Genomic DNA, 18,946 nt, shown 5'->3' with positions numbered 1-18,946 from the left:
GGGAGAGAGGGAGGAAGAGTCTGTTTCCAGTTTCAGGCTATTATGTATATAGCAGCAATGAATACTGAGCAAGTGTCTCTGTGGTAGGAAGGAGAGTCCTTTGGGGTATGCCCAAGAGTAGTATAGCTGGATCTTGAAGATCAAGTCCCAGCATCCTGAGGAACCACCACCCCATAGTGGCTGTACAAATCTGCAGTGAGTGAGTGTTTTTCCCTTACCCCATGTCCTTGTTCTATTATCTTGGCCATTCTGACTGGTGTAAGATGGTGTAATTTTGATTTGTATTTCCCTACTGACTAAGGGTGCTGAACCTTTCATTAAGTGTTTCTCAGCCATTTTTCATCTTTTAGCGCTCCATCTAGGTCTGTGTGCCATTTTTTAATTGGGCTATTTGATTTTTTTGTCTGGTTTGTTTTTTCAGTTTTTTAAAATTTTATTTTAGATATTAGCCCTCTATCAAATGGAAAAGCCCATTCTCTATGCTACCACTTTCTCCAGATGATAACGTCCTTTGCTGTAGAGAAGATTTTCAGTTTCCTGAGGTCCCATTTATTAATTGTTGATCATAGAGTCTGCTCTATCAGTGTTCTTCTCAGAAAGTCTTTCCCTGTGCCAATGAGTTCAAAGCTAGTCCCAATTTTTTCTTCTATCATACCTGGGTTATCTGTCTTTAAGTTGAAGTGCTTGATCCATTTGGAGTTGAGTTTTGTGCAGGATGGTAATGATGGATCTATGTACATTCTTTTACATGCAGCTATCCAGTTTAACTAGCACCATTTGTTGAAGATGCTGTCGTCTTCCTAGTGTGTATTTCTGGCCTTTTTTAAAAAAAGAAAATAAAAAATCAGATATTTATAGGGATCTGGATTTACATTTGGGCCTTCAGTTTGACGCCAGTGACCAACTCATCTGTTTTTATGCTAGTATCATGTGTGCTAGTTTTGATTACTATGGCTCTGTAGTAAAATTTGAGATCATGGATAGTGATATTTCCAGTGTTTTATTTTTAGTTTTATTTATGATGTAGCTATCCTATTTTTTTTCTGATACCATATGAAATTTGTCCTTTCAAGTTCTGTGAAGAATTATGTTGGAATTTTGATGGGGATTGCATTGAACCTGTAGATGGCTTTTGGTAGGATGACTATTTTGACTATATTAATCCTACCTATCCATGAGCATGGAAGATCTTTGTGTCTTCTGATATCTTCTTCAATCTCTTTCTTCAATGAATATAGATATTTCTCTCGCTCACTCCCTCTCCCTCCCCCCCTCTCTCTTTCTCTCTCCTCTCTCCCCTCTCCCCTCTCTCCTCTCCCCTCTCCCCTCTTCCCTCTCCCCTCTCCCCTCTCCCCTCTCTCCTCTCCCCTCTCCCCTCTCCCCTCTCCCACCCCTGCATCTTTTTTTTTGTTTTGTTTTTTGAAACAGAGTCACTCTACATAGTCCTAGCTGTGTAGGAACCTACTACATAGACCAGGCCAGCCTCAAGTTCACAGAGATCCAGTCTCTGCCTTTATTGTTGGGATTAAAGACCTGCACTCGCACCACCACGCCCAGCCGTATAAGACTCTTACTGGGACTCTTGCTTCAGTTTTTACTTTGTGCAGGGTGATTGTTTTTCCACCTGGCAATGGAGGGATCTTCCTCCTACATGTGTGCTCTGCCCTGAACCGTTTGAACATGAAAGCCAAAGTCCTCAGTGTGACCCCAAGAGTCGTGTGTGACAGGCACGTGGCTGCTCTCTCCCCTCTCAAGCCCCATCGTTCACTAAGTTCTAGCCCAGGACTTTGCTCTTCCCTGGCCTCAGAGCTTAAAGCACGCTTGGACTGCAAGGTATTTCTCCGTTCTGTCTCCACTGTGAAAAACATGAATAGCAGAACTCTGAATGGTTGTTCCTGCAATTCATACACGCCTCCTCTGAAGGGGCTGAAGAGGTGGCTCAGTGTTTACAAACATGGGCTGTTCTTCAAGGGGACCATGATTTGAGTCCCAGCACCCACATGGCAGCTCACAACCATTTGTAACCCCGGTTCCAGGGATCCTCTGCATGCCTCCATAGGGACTAGGCATGCATGTGGTACACATGTAGGTAAAGTCATGCATGTAAAATAAAAGGACAAAAATAACATTTTAAGAAAAGAGTTCACTGAAGTGCATACACTTGATTTCTGCTTTTCCCACACCACTAGCTCAGCAGTCTGCATGCAGAGGAGATGTTTAGTTTTTCTGTTTTATTACCACCCCTAAATTGATGACAGATGTTTTTAGTCACCAGTTTTATTGGATTTTTTTTTCAGAACATTCAAACTTAATTTCACAGACGCCAACACTTTTGTATTAATACATTCACCTGCTTACATAAATGTTTAGTTAATTCCCTAACTCCAGCCACAGATAACCACTGCAGACTGCCTTAGGAGGGAAGACACCTGATACTTGGCAGAGGTAAAACCCAACTGCTGGTGGGAGCGATGCGTGCTTCCTTCTAGAAGGTTCCACCAGACTCAGCACACACCACAGTCAAGATATTTAACACAGTGAGAGTCTTTGTTAATTAGTTCAGTAAAGTGATAAGTGGTTCAATTAAAAGAGCTTAATTGGTCCAGAAGAGAAACCGAGATGTATTTAGCTTGGTTTTCTAAATAAGCACTTCCAGGTTCTTCGTGCTTATTGTTGGAGCGGTCCATCTTTGCAGTAAATGGCGTCATTGTCCACATTATAAACCTTCATATAAAATCCTAAGGGTAGGAATAAATGGGAGCTAGAAAATTGCTACTTTTCTTTAAAATAGCATAAATTATAAAAACGCATCCGACAGAGCCAGGCCTGCAGAGGGACAGTGGCAGCGGTTAGACATTATGGATGGGCACAATGCCACCAAGCTAAACTCCTAAAAACCACTACAGGGAACAGTACTACACAGTGCATATTTTACCATGGTGAAGAAAACGTATAAACACGGCTGCGTTTATCTCCAACACCTTTGGCTGGACAGTGTAGCTATGCACCCAGAGGAAAACCAGGTTAAGAGTTGAACATCTCCAGGTTCTGATTTATTGTTTACGCCCATCACACATCTTAGCAAACCTGTCGGGCTCTCTTCGCTATAGTCTCCTTATGTTTAACATAAATGTGTTCTTATCGATTTTAAGTACAGTGTTTCATGCCTTTAGAAAAGTCATTCATTGACTTTTTTCTGGATTTCTGGTTGGACATTTACTACTGAGGTTCTTAAAATGTTAAAATGGCGTGCTTCTGATTTTGTCTGAGCTTTGTGTTGTTTATGAAAATGCAGCTGTTTTCCCCAGGGATGTAATTAAATGAGAATTGGCAAGTTTAGCTTCTACTGGAGATTTGTACTTATTTTTGGCATTATTAAATGTTTGACATTTTTAATCAATGGTATCGTAAAGGTCCCCTCCATAAGTTCTCAGCAAAGAGCTTCCTTGACTGAAAAGGGTAGTGGTTAATTAGCTTCTTCTTTCCTTGAAATTGATGTGTTAGGTAAAGATAATAAAATGTTTTATACAGTGGAATAAAAGCCACTGATTGGGTGAGGTGCAGGGATAAAGTCATCCATCAGATTGAAGTATAAGAAATTATTTTGGAAATTAAAGTACATTTTTAGTTCAACATTTGTATACTAAGATATTTTCCCAATCAAATAATATAACATTAAGTGGAAAAACCTGGACTTAATCTGTTTCCAGAGATGCTTTGTGAGAATATGGGGATATAAGAAAATGATAATGGAAAATCCACCATAGAAAGAACCTCTCATATAAGCAGAAAAATATGAAGATAAACAGACTTTGGGGAGGAAACAACACTGTATTAGGTGAAGAGTTTGGGAGTGTGTAACCCAGGGCAGAGTGAGCCTTACTGAAAGGATGGGTGGTGTAGGAGCCCCAGTCTTAGAGTCTCTGCCGTCAGTGACCATGGTTCCATCAGTGTTATGTTACCTGTAACCTGCACTCCCTAAGCAAGTTACCCCTGCTCACCCCACTCCCTGTGGTTAATTGGAACATTGATACTTTTTGTTTCAAAATGTTTTGGAGATGTGTAGCCCCTAGTATCATTTCAGAGTGCTGGCAGAAACCTGAAGCTCTCTCTTGTCCCAGGATCTACCCTACCAGGTCCATTTCCCTTACAAGAAGCTCCCAGCTCTGGAGGTGTTCAACCTCTCCCTGGACACCAAGCAAGGGGCAAGTGTGAGCAAGCAAGGGAGTACTGCTCCTGTGTCTGAGCAGAGCCTACAAAGTGCCCAGCCTTTCCCTGCCACGTGACAGGGCGGGGCTTCGACGACTCCAAGCAGTTTCTGGACTCTCCCTGTCTGTGTGTCACCCCTTGCTTTTCACTTATAGCTGTCTGATTTTTCAGATTTACCACATCTGTTTGTTATTTGATGCGATATATTGTACATCTCAGGATGATTCTAAACTTCTCCTTTAGTTACAGTATATTGGCAAGTATTTATTATACTTTTATTATTAGAAAGGCTGCTTCCCTGCGGACCTCATTGAACAAGGGTTTAATCAATTGCAATCAGTGATTTTTCTTCCAATTATATTCCAGTGTGTGTCATTAAAGGTAAACCCTGGAAGCCATGGCTGAGTTAGGATAATTATTTTGTACCATTCAGGTCCTGCCCTGTTTAAGCCCCTGACTCACAACTGCCTTCCTTACTTGGCTTCATTTTCTTTATGGGGCTTTTGCCCCTGAACACGTTTGTTTCTTTGCTGTCTGCTTCTTCTTACAGGGTCAGCCATGACAGCTTCTGGCCTGCGTCCTCCCTTACGTATGTCAGTTCTCACAGCCTTGCACAGCGTGACACATAATGAGAGGTCTTTAAATACAGAATAAAAGTCACACAGCCTTTCTCATCCATTCTCAGTGTGCCACCTTCTGGGTACCCCTCTCATTTGTGTTCTTAATGTTTAGGCTAGTATTTCCAAAAAACATGAGTCCTGAAACTGGGATTTGACTAGTTTAACCCCTCTCCTTACCTGTCAGATGAGACAAATCCTTGTCATGGTATGTGCTACCCACTGGCCCTTCCTTCTTTGGAGTGTCTCCTCCCTCTCCACCCTGTCTTAAGTCTTAACACTGTCCTGGCCTGTGATTTATTGCCCAGGGCTTACTCCCTTGCCTCCTACATGCTGTTCCTTCTGCCTTTTCTCTCCTACCTGACTTCTCACGGGACTCTTCTGGTTTCTTCTTTCCCTCCCTTACCTGATATTACCATCCTGTGTCTATCTGTGACAACCTCCTTGTATTTTATTACCATTTGGAATCTGTCTGCCTCCTCTCTTATGTAGGCCTCTGAACTTCCAGACAGAAAGAAACCTGTATCCGAGCTTGGTGTGGTGGCGCTCACCTTTATCCCAGTACTAGGGAGGCAGAGGGAGGCGGATCTCTGAGTTCAAGGTCAGCCTGGTCTATAAATCGAGTTCTAGAACAGCCAGGGCTACCCAGAGAATCCCTGTCTTGAAAAAAAAAAAAAAACCAAACCAAACCAAACAAAGAAACCCAAATACGAAAGGTCTCAGTAAATGTCTGTAGAATGAAGGAACAGTATTTTACATAGGGAAACTGACGTCTGCATGTGATTTGAGACATGCCAACCATTGCCAGAGCAATTGGTTACAGTCTAAACCAGACTTGGCCCCACATTTCTGGCCTTCCTCAGGCCAGGGCTACCTGGAGTGCTGAGTGTCAATGATTTTTAACAAAATGCGTTTGTTTCTTCCCTCTCAGATATTGATGATGTTAAGAAGTTCAAACCAGGTTACCTGGAAGCCACGCTCAATTGGTTTAGACTCTATAAGGTACCAGATGGAAAACCAGAAAACAAGTTTGCTTTTAATGGAGAGTTCAAAAACAAGGTAAAGATGAGGCTCTGTGTGTGAGTGCACACCTCTTGATGTCTGATAGCGCGTGCTTCACTGAGATGAGCTGATGTGAATGTTCACATCACATATGGAAGAAAGACAGCACACTTTACTGATGTCTGTATTTAAGGATTCCTTTTTTTTTTTTTAGGAATATTTAAGTGAATCAACAAGGCTAATCTACTTAAAACTCATCCCAGAAAGTGTAGGAATGTGTGAGTTTGAACTTTGCAAATTGTGTCTGAGGAAATCTGCTTCGTTTCCTGGTCTGAGGAGGCTGTTCTCCCTTACTGTAATTCCCTCCAGTGTTTCCTCCTGTCTGAATCTTACCATGACTGCATGAAGTTGCTTAACAATTAAGAGAACACTTGAATTGTCTCACTGATAAAGGGTTTTTCCGTTAGAATGCCACAAAGCTTCCATAAGAATATTTCTAATCTAATATGACACAAATGGAGAAAATCAGCCAAGAAGCTGAAGTCTAAAATATGGAATATTTTTTTAAAGCTGTTACCACTGAATAAATTGCACACTCTTAACCAACTTCTAAGTGGGCACAGAAAGTGTGTCCACTTGTGTTCACTTAAGTGAAACAAAGCATTTAATGAAAGCTTAAAACTGACAGCAAGTATTTTTCTGCAAGATTGATTGCTGGACTCAGAGTTTTCTTAAAAGGCTCGTTAAAAGGATCCTTAATGTCACGAGGGTTTTGTTCAGTTTTAAAATATAAAAAGTATTTTAGACTTGTATTAAAAATGCAATGCTGGAAATTTTTGAGATAAATTTTTCTTTTCTCTCTCTCTCTCTCTCTCTCTCTCTCTCTCTCTCTCGCTCGCTCTCTCTTTCACACACACACACACACACACACAGAGTTCTTTATATTCTCAAAGGTAGCTTGGCAAGTTGTGAATTTACAGAGTCAAGTGTCATCTGTGTTCTGGCAGCTTTTAATAAACATTGATTCTTTTCTGTGTGATGACCAGATGATTCTTGTAACAGGAATCACTTTATGTATTGCTTCTTATGATTGCTATTGAAATACAGAGCCTAACTCAGAAACATTTAATTGTGCCTCTTTTGCATGGTTTAAAAATGGCTCTCATTTTGTAATTCTAGAGCTTGCCAGCCCATTTCGTTAAGCAGATTCTAGAATTTATTACAAACAGAATTATCTGAATAATTTTATCTAAGAATCCTTCCCTGTATTATTCACATAATAATTTCCATTTCTTATCCCCTATCTAGAATAGTACCCCAATGCTACCTCCTTGAGAATAACACCATTCTCTTTTTTTTCAGATGTAGACTTGAGAGAATTTTTTTTCCACGGGTTAAATTTCTCATTACGATTCAATCTCAGAGCCCAAGATTATTTCTTCAGTATGATAATTATTAGTTGTAATTGAGAAGCATAAAGCTAGTATGAGTTAGTTAATAAACAGAGCTTCTCCTTAAAGAAAAGAAACAACATTTAGTGGGGAAAAATAAGCAAAATACTTTTCTTGTGCCTGGAGAGATGGCTCATTGGTTCAGAGGTCTCACTGCTTTGGAGGAGGACTCAGTTTGGCTTCTAGCATCCATATAATGGGTCACATCTCCCTGTAACTCATCTTCAAGGGCATCTGATACCCTCCTCTGACCTCCAGGGCTCCTGCACACAGGCAATGCCCATAAACAATCTCAGATGCGTGTGCACACGCAAGCTCGCACACACACACTAATTTTGAAAAAATAAGTAAAAATAATTTTTTTCCTTTGAGTAAAGATCTTCGTTATGTAATGTTACTAGATATACACCTAGCCAAATGTTTGTTCATTACTGATTATGAAATTCTAGATATTCTATGAATTACTACTAAGAAAAAGTTGGGGCAGTGGTTTTAGACAGTGAGTTGTCCAAAATTACGGTGAGACTGTGTGCAGTCACGCAATGCTGACCACATGTGTATTCTCCCTCCCAGGTCTTGGGCTAGGCTAAGCGTGGCACTGCATCATTTTATTTATGCATTATTAGCTCTGTGGTTTAGATCCAAGACGGACAAACTATGTCTGCACAGGTCAGATTGTAAATGTTTTAGGCTTTACACACAGTGTGGCTCCCTAACACTCAGTACTGCCATTGCGTCACTAAAGCATCCCCGGGACAAAGACAGGTGGCAACCCATGTTTGACCCACAGGATTTCATTTGCCTGCCCCTTATATAGAATGCACCCCACTCCACCCTCATTCTGTGTTATTCCTCTGAATATGAAATTGAGGCTTAGTGAAGGTAAGTAAACACTGGTATCTCAGCTGGTAACTAAGGAAGTTTTCTGCTCATTTGCCCAATTCCAGCGTTCAGGTGCTTCACAGTTCTATGTGGATAGAATGCTGCTTTGGTTGGAACTAGGTCCCAACTAGCTCTGTCTGTTTTTGGTTGAAACTAGGCTTTTGCCCTTGAAGTTATTAACTCTGCACATGAACGTTGGAAAGAGATGGTTATGAAGAAATGTGACAAGGGCGCTATCAGTTGGTAAGAACGTGTCTCTTCTGTACATACCATGTTAACTTATTGTCAGCTTCTGCTAAGCTCAAGTTTCCTAAGTGCTCAAGTCCCAGAGTTTCAAAGAAGGGAGTTCATTTCTTTTTCACTTAAAAATTCCAGAACATCTCTTAGTGGTATTGCTGAGTGGTAGCTTTTACTGACAGCTAGGAATCCAACTTGGTTCATTTCTATCAAGTGATTTCTGTCTCAATAAGATATACTGATAGTAGTTTATAAGTAAATAAATGTTTAATTCGATGTCTTGTGATAGGTGCAAAGATGGAGTAAGAAAGTAGTTCTGATCAAAGAAACATATTTTTCAATTATCCCAAGGTATTTATGTCTTGAAGTTATTTTCTTTAGTGTTGTTTTTCACTTCCCAAAGGAAGGTACATTTGATTCATAGGGCATCCTCTTGCAGCGCCAATGTGGTGGCAGCAGACACCAGCGCTGCTTTGTAAGCCTAGCTATCAGATTCTAATCCCCTGGACCTAAGTCCAGAGGCAGAGGACCAGCTGTGCATGCACTGTGGCACGAATGCACCCCTGCACCTGAAATCCATGCACAGGAATAAATGCATATGTGGCTGTACTGTGCACACACACACACACACACACACACACACACACACACACAGAGGCATAGTTCTTTATATGCCCGTCAATAGTGCCAGCAGTTCTATCTAGTTCTGTATATATTTGCCCCAGTAGCATTTTCTTTTACAAACTCTTAAGGGTCATGAACCAGACGCAGCAGCAGCCCCACACCCTGGTGTCCTCTTCCTGGTTTTTCTTGGTTGTATCACTTTAAAGTGAAAAGCTTTGACGGCGTGAACCCTGGACACTGACTTTGGTACTCATGACTGTGAGCCTTTGTCAGGCTTGAGACTCACTGGAAGACAATCATTTTCATTGATTAAAATTCTATATTCTTGACCCTATAAGTTTTCTTTTATATCTGTTATTTTCAGGTAATCATTTCTTTCCCATTTAATCTGTGATTTTGTGCCGTAATCTATTTTTTTTAACATGTCTTTTTAATTTCTAAATATAATTTATGTTTAGTGTATACAGCATTTTTGATATTGGTGATTTTTTAGCTGCAATGCTGTGTCTTCTTGGCTCAGTCCTTGACATTCTGTGTGTACTGTGTACATCACTTGTAAACGATTTGTTCAGTTAGTTTTGCAAGCTAGGACTTTTATAAATTTAGAACAAAGACGTTCAGTACCTTAAAATTAAAAAAAAAAAAACACGTTTTTTTGTGCTATTTTCAATCACATTTTTTTTTCAGTAGGTACAAACACCCTAATCATTCAGTGATTATCAGCTTCTCCCACAGGCTGTTACCAGCTTGAGGGCTGAAAGACCTGAAGATTGAAAGTTATGTAGAGAACTCATTGGCTCTATGTTTTGTTTCTAGCATCCAGAAAAGTCTGAGACACAGTATAAATTTTGAAATTGCAAAGGAATATTAATCAATGTTGGATACACTTTTCCTTTCTTTTCTTTTTGGTTTTGAGACAGAGTCTCACCACAGCACCTGTATGGGCCGTGAGCTTCTTCCTCAGTGCTGTGCAGGTCTTGAGCTTGCCCACCTCTCTCAGCTTCCCTAGTAGCTGGGGTTACAGACCCACACCACCAAATACAGCTAAACCAGCACAGAACAGCTGAGTAATACACATTATCCCTTCCAGCAGTCCAAGTACAAAGTACTTTAGAAAATCCTGGTAGAGGAACAGATAGCATACACACATGCATATGCATGCATGTTCTTCTACTTTAGATTAGCAGTTCTCAACCAGGGGGCTCACCAACCCCTTCACAGCAATCGCCTAAGACCATACAAAACACGGACATTTGCATTGCCATTCATGACAGTAGCAAAAGTACAGTTATAAAGTAGTAAGAAAACAATTTTATGCTTGGGGATCAGCACAGCATGAGGAGCTGTATTAAAGGTCACAGCATTAGGAAGGCTGAGAACAACTGCTCTAGATGATATACTTTATTGACGAAAATACTCACTGGCTTTTTGACTAATAATAACCCAAAGTGAAAAGGCAACAGAGCCAGTTGGCGTATCCTGGTTACCTGTGAAAACATTTAATTGAATTTAAAAAAAAAATCAGTATTTTAAAGTGTTCTAATGCTGGCTTTAATGTTGTTCTTTTCTAATGCTGCTGTGTGTACCTTCCTTTGTTGTAGGAGTGGAGGGTTACATTAGAAATAGGGTTATCAGATCAACAGATTAAAACTGTATACAGTTCATGTTGAATTTTAGAACAATTGGTTTTTAAAATATTTTTGGAAAATTATGCTCATATGCAGTTTAAATGTAGTCAGATATTTTGCATTCTGTTTGGCAGTCCTAATTATTATGGACACTGCCTATGTTCTCACTTCCCTTTGCCCAGCAGTTGTAAGGTAGAATGGACTTATCCCACCCTATACTTTCTCTAGAGGACGAGCACTTAAGACCTTGCAGTATCTAGTTGTTTTGCCTACTGCCTTTATTTTAATGTTTTCTTATTGTATTATCTTTTATGTGTATGGGTGTTTGGACTGCATGTCTCTGCACCATGTGTATGCATTGCCCACAGAGTCCAGAAGAGGGTGACAAATCCCCTGGAACTGGAGTAACAGATAGTTGTGAGCCTCATAGAGGTGCTGTGAATCAAATCCTGGTCCTCTGGAAAAGCAGCCAGTGCTCTTAGCTGCTAAGCCATCTCTTTAGCCCTCTTGTTATTTTTTTTCAATAATTTTTTTTAGATTTATTTATTGTAAGTATGTGAATATGCTATCACTGTCTTCAGACACACCAGAAGAAGCCGTTGGATCCCATTACCAATAGTTGTGAACCACGATGTGGTTGCTGGGAATTGAACTCAGGACCTCTGGAAGAGCAAGCAGTTCAATACTCTTAATGACAGAGCCATCTCTCCAGCCCCCTCTTGTTATTTTTACTCTCATTAGCTGACACAGCTGGCTTCAGACTCTACTGGTCTCAGTTTTCAAGCTATTCAGACATGATCTGTGGAGACAAGAAAACGTAAAGAAATTATAACTTAAAATACAACTGGCACTTCTCGTTGAGCCTTTTCACAGAGAGCCAGGTGCCATGTGCACACCTGGAGTCCTGGAGCAGGAGAGGCTGAGGAACGGGGATTGAAAGTTCTGTTCCACCATGGGACACATAGCAAGGACTACCTCAAAAAAACTAAGATAAACAAATTTTAAAAAGATCTGAACCAGATGGCTCAGCAGGTGAAGGTACTTGCCACCAAGCCTGATGACCTGAGTTCAATTCCTCAGACCCATCTGGATGAAGGAGAGAAGCAGCTCCTGGAGGCTGTCCTCTGGTTTTCACATGCATGCAGTGACAAAGTGTATACACACACATCAATAAAAACCTACATTAATAATGTTATTTAAAAATCTACAGACAATTTATAAATTAAATATTGTTCGTGGCAAAAATGAAGCTAAGTTATACGCTGCATATGATGCAGGATGAGAACCTACTGTAATCATCTTGCCAGTTACAGACACATGGAGTCTGAACAACATACACACACATGGACAGCTCTTCCACAGACTCCCAACACGTTTCAGAAAGCAATAATGACGATAAGTTTGATCATATGTAGCTGTTAGGTCCTTTTGAGAGAAAATGAGTGTTTGTGTCCCCCACATTCATCTCTTAGGAGACAATCATTGCTTGTCGCTTTTTCCTTTGATTAAAAAAAGGAACTTGGTCATAGCTCCCTTCTCGGATAATGTTTTCTACACCCATTTCAACCCACCAGCTATTCTTTGAAACTTTTAGAAATTGGCCTTACTGTATGTAAGAGTGATAGTGGCCTCTGCTGTCATCTGGGGAGCGGGGCCTGGGCAGTGGTAGCGTGCTTCCAGGTCTTCCAAACTATCAAGGACACGAGTTTCCAAGCCCTTACTGATTGAAGAGTAAGCCAAGGCTGGTCCTTTGCCTTCTCAGGGTGCCCAACTTAGGAAAGTTTTCATGTCCTACTTTTTGCTTCTTCTTATTCTTCTGATTCTCTTTGAGACAGAAATTCAGTATCTTTCCAGTACCAGTGATTTTTCCAGACAGGAGAATGTCCTCACACCATCTCACTCTGCATGTTGATTTGTGTCTTAATCAAGGTTAAATATAGTTGGGATGTTGATGTATGCACCAGGGAATTGTTTTGACATTACATCATTGTAAACCTGTTGTGACTGCGGAGAGTGCAGTGTAGTGCATTATTCCCCATTCGTGCACACTAGGTCTCCTCTCACTGGTCTGCCCTTGCTCCATCCGCTCTTCTTTGGCTGACGTCATCAGCCCCGCAGTGTTTGTGGTCGGTCATTTTCAGCTGTGTTAACTAACATCCTTTCTCTTCTGCAGTGTAAATGTGCACATCTGTGATAGTCCTTTCCACTGCACTACAGAAGAAGCAAAATCACTAGTTGAATCGGTAAGGAGCCAGTATCCAAGACGTCTTTTAATCATGTACATATCATAAGATCACTTACTGAGGTCCTGAAGGATGTAGCCACAAAGCATGTCAAGACCTTTGGGGAGCATAAAGTGAAATAATGCTATTGAAGTTAGCTTTTTGGTTGTTGTTATTGTTGTTGGATTTTTTTTTTTTGGAGGGGGCTGGGTCATTTAAGTCAGAGGCTATTAAAACCTTCTAGTTTACTTCTTAAATTCTGGGTTCAAATTGTCTTCATGTTCCCAGTCCACAGCCGTCTGCATGCATTTCCTCTCTGTGCTCTGCTCTCCCAGTCAGTTGTCCCTCGAATTGTCTGCATAGAGCAGGTGCATTTTGGCTGAAGAGATTGAAGCACCTAAAGCCCTCCTTGTCATTTGCACACAGATCACCTAAGTCACAAGCTTTGCTTTGTTGGAGGCTTCCGGCCCTTCGCCTTAGTGATAATGCTGTGTGACGACAACTGGCTCTACCAGTTTATTAATTCTTAATTAGAGAACACTAAATAGCATTAATATTTAGATGATTAGGTATATAGAGTGTATTTAACAGAGATTTAACAGGCTTAAAAATCCCCCTTATAAATTAAGGGCTTTTAGCTAATTATGAGGTAGAAACTTGTAAGTTTAGGTCTTCATGAACAACTAAAATGTTCCTAAATGTTATTTGTTAATTATGGCTGCTTCTAATTTGGATTTTCCCACCACTAATTCATCAACTATTCAATTATAACCTGCTCTGTGGTGGTGAATCAGTGCTAGAGTGCACACTAAAAAAAAAAAATACAAAAATTTGTATCCTTTTGAAACTTACATTTTAGTTGGGAAGATAAATGATAAATGCAGATGTGAAATAGATAGGTTTTCTTTTTTTTTTTTATAGATAGGTTTTCAATGGACAATAATTACCATGATGAAAAATAAGTAGGAAGAGGGGCTACAACGGCAAGAAGAGGTTGGGAATTGTAGTCATTGAGCAGCGGTCTGGGACAGCTCAATAGGAAAGGGGCACGCAAACGAGCCTGCTGTTGTAGGTGACGGAGTGGGCAACTGAGCGTAACAGGAGAGCCTTCTAAGTCCAAGGCCACAGGCAGAAGGATGCCTGTGTCTTAGCCTGTGGGAGCCTGAGGATTGCTGTGAGCTTAGGACTGACTCAAGCAGCATACTGAGTTCCAAGTCAGCCTCTGTGAGGGAGTGAGGGAGTGAGACCAAGTCTCACAAAGCTAATAACAAGATGCCGTGGAGTTTCATAGTTATCAGATTACCTAGAGTTTAAAAATCTGATGATGCTGGATGGTCAGAGAAAGGCCCCATACTCAGTGATTACCTTGGCAGGATAGCTGGTTATAATTACTTCAAAGAATGCTAAGTCATTCTTACTGAGACTGGAAGATGGTTCTAACTCACTATTCTGAAATTTTCCTTCTAGATATGGAAATACTAACGTATGTGCTTATAAGACCAGACACAGAAAGTTTAAAACTAGCTGTCGTTGATAAGATAGGGAAATGAACTTATGCACTGTTGTCCTTGTCGTTCAGAATCAGAACAGAAGGAAGATAGGGAGTCGGATGGGTAAGGAAGACCTGGAATAGTTCAGGGAAAACATTATCAGAATATATGGTATAAAAAATATTTTTTTCAATAAAAACATCGGGAAATAATTGTCAACACTGAAGAGTTAAATATCTGATGCTTTTCATTAAACCATGGTTGTTACTTTCAAATTTAAACATCATCCTCTTCTCTAATGTGAAGATGTTTCTTCTTCTTTGTTTTTGTTTTGTTTTGTTTTGTTTTGTTTTGTTTTGTTTTGTTTTGTTTCAAGACAGGGTTTCTCTGTGTAGCTCTGGCTGTCCTGTCCTGGAACTCACTCTGTAGACCAGGCTGGCCTCAATTCAGAAATCCGCCTACCTCTGCCTCCCAAGTGCTGGGATTAAAGGCGTGTGCCACCACCGCCTGGCAGAGAAGGTGTTTCTTAACTGTGACAGAACTCTGATTGTCATTATCTGGCTTCCCATAACGTTTGTTTCCCTTTAAATAGGGGTTTATGTGTTTTAAATATATTTAACCAATCAGGAAATCTGTCCTAACAATGGAGAAATAACTTTCTTGAGATTTATTTATTTGTGTGTTTTGTTTTGTTTGTTTTGATACTGGTTATTTCTGTATAGGCCCGTTTGTCCTGAAACTAACTCTGTAGACCAGGCCGACCTCAAATTCAAGAGATCTGCCTGTTTCTGCCTCCCGAATGCTTGAGATTACTTTTTAAGTAATGTCGTGATGAATGTTTTAAGAGATAACATGTTTGTTCCTTTTTTGCAGTTCTTTTTAGGCTAACAAAATATTGCTTGATTGTTTTATGTTTGTGCACCATCCATTTCTGAAACGGTTGGCAGTGCCAATTAGAAAAAGATGTTAATTTTATACAGGAAACTTAGCCAGTGAATTTTCCAAAGAATTTTGTGACATTTAATATACAAAAAAGATACAACAATGTTGAAAGATGAGGAACTTACAGTCTGTGTATTCTTAAACTTGTTTTAATCTGCTGCCCGAAAAAGCAGCCTAGTTAAGCATGTTTGTGTGTGTGAGAGAGAGGAAGATGTATTGAATAATAATGATAAGCCTCTGTCCTTCTGCTCCTCGTCCATATATTTCAAGGGAAATTAACCAAACCATTGATGATCTGGGGAAATGTATTAGGGATCAAGAACCTTGCTTTGGTAGTGCCGCCACGAGTGAGCATGACAGAACAGGCTGCTTAAATGTGGTCCCTGGGTGCCATTGTCTGAGTGTGGCTTGAAAGAAAATGTCTTCACACACTCAGCTACAGGGTGGAGGACGCAGTGAGCCATGCGGGTTACTGATAGAAAGTATTTCTGAGGATGCGTTCTCTAATTTGACTCTATATCTGGGGGCTTATTTCTTAGAAAGAATGAGCACCCTAGTAAAGCAGAAGGAATCTTTACTTTTTTGAAGTTAGACTCAATTTTATTCTATAATCTCATTAAAAAATATTTTTGTGTTCACTTCCCATATATAAACATTAAGTATATGAATTCTCTCCTATTCTTACCTTTAGGTTCCAACACCTTCGATGAGTAAAGAAAGCAATGTAGAAGGTACAGTATGGCTCTTACAAACCTTACTTGTCGGTTTAAGAGAGAGACTGAGAGTGAGTGTGCACTTTTGGGAGTCAATTTGTCCTTCTGCCATAGACTCTGGGGGTAGACTCCAGGTCATCAGGCTTAGCAGCAGGCACCCTCACCTTGACCCATGTCAGTGGCCTTGTTATGGTTCTTAAGAGCAAAATGTATACATTTGTTTATAGTAGTAGAAACCAATAAATAAATAAAACTAGTTTAAAAGTTATGTAAATTAAGAAAAATAGATTTCAGATGGCCATTAAATTGCCCAGATAAAATATCATTTGTCCTAACTTCAACAAATGAGGAGCACAATTGTTATTTTGAGGCTAGCTGGTTTGATGACATGGTGACTAAGCACCTGCCATCTGGCTTGTTCAGGCTTCCTCGTGGCTGCTATAGTGTGCGGCAGTGTGGCATTCTCATGACTGATGGCTCTGTGTGAATGACAGATTCCAGGCAGCTCTGGTAAATTTAAGATGACTCTAAAAATTTGAATCTAAAAGATTTATCTTATTATCTCTAGGCATTTTAATGTGACTTTGGTTACCTTTATTTGAAGCTGTTTTGAGAAACAAGTAAAAGTATTCTTTAGTAACATTTCAGAATGTAAGCATATACACATACCATGTGTCTTTCAAAATATGACGATGCTTTTGGCCTTTTAATATAAAATGATAGTATATCCAACTTAGTGAATTTGGAGAGAAAAAGGAGAACAACTGACTATGTCCATCTGTAAGACGTTTAGGGGTGAGGGTGCCCCTAGACAGGGCTCCATGGGAAAGCAGGTGTGGTCCCCATCTGCTGGCCAGTTGGGCTTTCTTTGCAGCACATCTTCTTTTGGGTATTTAACAAACAATTTTACAGCAAAATGGGTTTTTAAACCTTTCCTACTGTTGCAAGAGGCCTACTTCTGTACTCTTCACTAAAGACTAAAATGACCTCAAAAGGGGCCAGAAAATACCATGAGAAGGTTCTAGAATTTCTAATGTACTTTTATATCAAGCTGAGTCAACTGAAAACAGGAGAACTGGAGGCAGTAGCCAATCTTAGTAAAGGGATGACATGCTAAGATTATAGAGACTTTACAAAAAATTTCTGTATACTTTCTACAGACCTAAACTAAACATGTCCTATTCTTCCTCCCTCCCCTCCCCCCATACTTTAAACAGAAGAAATGTGGCACTTCCTCCGCAACTGATGGGGACACTGGGACTTCTGCTCTGAGACGTCAATCTCTGAGGACCCTGGGGGCTCCTGTTCCTTCAGTGCTTTTGTGTAGCAAGTGGGTGATCATCTGATGACTTCCTGTCAGACATCATTGTTAAAACTTTTTAAATAAACTTGTAAATAAATTTTGAACTTCTCTTTTATATATTTATTAATAAAAGAAAGAAAAGGTTTCACTTAATTTCATAGCAGAATCTTAAGGCATTATTTAGCTAATGATTTCATTTACTTTGTGTCTAATTGGTTAACTGTACAATCAGGAATTTAGCAATAAAATTTAACAATTACTATTATTTTCATAACTTCTAGGCGCTTTTCAAGTCCATCATTAGCCAAGGCTATTTTAACCAAACTGTCCTTTCTTAGTACTGTCTGTATAAGTAACTTACCTGCCTTAAGGCTCTTTCCTCTGATTGGTTGTTTTAGAGACCCTTACACCTTCCAGCTTTTCACTCCATCCCTTTGACTTTAGTTCTCATCTCCATGGAGATTTCAGATCCTCAAAGGAAGAATACTGCTTAGACATCTCCTTAAATGCTCTGGACCTCACTTTATTCCTAAGTATCCTCTGTGCTCCTGTACACACACATGCTGCCCCATCTCACTGGGCAGACTCCACCCTCCCAGGTCTCTTCTGTTGGCCTCTGTCTTGTCTCATGGCTCTAGCACAGCTTCCTGCTCAGGCCTCCTTACTGTTGATTATTCTGTCCCTGGCTTTGTTCCAAACTCATCCTCCATATTTCCAGAGTTATTTTCTTAGTTTTTCTCAAAATGGATTCAATAGCTCTTGTATTCCCGAGAAAAAAAACCTAAATCCTCATTTTCTCCAGACATCCATCCTCTGTCTTGAGGTGCTGCTGTCCACACCACTGTAGACATGTAGTTTCACACTCTCATGACTGTTACTTGCCTGGCAGTCCTGACTGTAGCTTGTTCTCCTTTTCCTTTCTGTTGGTCTCATAATTGTTTCTGTGGTTGGCAAAATACTTTTTTTCCACTTACTAAGCTCCTTTGTTGTGTTGGGAAGTGTTTCAGACAGCAACATGCTACATACACCCTGTAAAGTAGGTTCTGCTCACTTGGTATTTAAAGTCCCGAGATATTCTGTAGCTTGTTGAACATCACACAACTCATAAATTTCAGAGCCAGGATTAGAACTATTGGTTCCCAAGCTCTGCATCACATGGATTTTCCAACCTGTTTATACATGATGCTTCTTATTTACAATGAAGGCAAAGTTCATAGCATCCCTCTGCATGAAGATAGAGACAGCATAACCATTTTCTATGCATGTGTAGGAGGGTGCATGTGGAAGTCACAGGGCAACCTCAGGTATCATCATTCCTCCTCAGGTACCATTTTGGAGACAAGATCTATTGCTGGGATCTAGGAATCACTGATTTGGTTAGATTGCCTGGCCATAGAGCCCCAGGGAACCTTCTGTCTCTGCCTCCTTCTGAGATGACAGTCCCATGCTCACATGCTGAGTGCTGGGATAGAACTTGAGTCCTCATGCTGACACACAACAAGCACCTTAACAACTTAATCATAGCCCAGCCCAGAAAGGAAGCAAGACTTTCTTGAAGTCTTTGGGACAATGTGAACAACTTTGAGGATAGCAAAGAGCACAAGGGAAGAGTATATTTTTAGTGCT

The 18,946-nt window shown here is 40.2% G+C and overlaps 1 protein-coding gene across 1 annotated transcript in view; it reads left to right on the top strand.

Annotated features, from left to right (window-relative positions):
• Positions 1-17,424, top strand: part of Ppa2 (pyrophosphatase (inorganic) 2) — a 62,448-nt gene extending 45,024 nt beyond the window's left edge. Inside the window, exons 8-12 of the mRNA XM_028760488.1 lie at positions 5,758-5,885; positions 8,319-8,404; positions 12,824-12,893; positions 15,996-16,035; positions 17,235-17,424. Coding sequence (XP_028616321.1) covers positions 5,758-5,885; positions 8,319-8,404; positions 12,824-12,893; positions 15,996-16,035; positions 17,235-17,263 — 353 coding nt within the window. The 3' untranslated portion in view covers positions 17,264-17,424. The remainder of the gene's footprint in view (positions 1-5,757; positions 5,886-8,318; positions 8,405-12,823; positions 12,894-15,995; positions 16,036-17,234) is intronic.
• Positions 17,425-18,946: the final 1,522 nt, after the last annotated feature.

Source organism: Grammomys surdaster, unplaced genomic scaffold (genome assembly GCF_004785775.1).
Source record: "Grammomys surdaster isolate TR1022 unplaced genomic scaffold, NIH_TR_1.0 126531, whole genome shotgun sequence".
Lineage (NCBI taxonomy): Eukaryota > Metazoa > Chordata > Mammalia > Rodentia > Muridae > Grammomys > Grammomys surdaster.
This window is presented reverse-complemented; position numbering and strand designations above follow the sequence as displayed.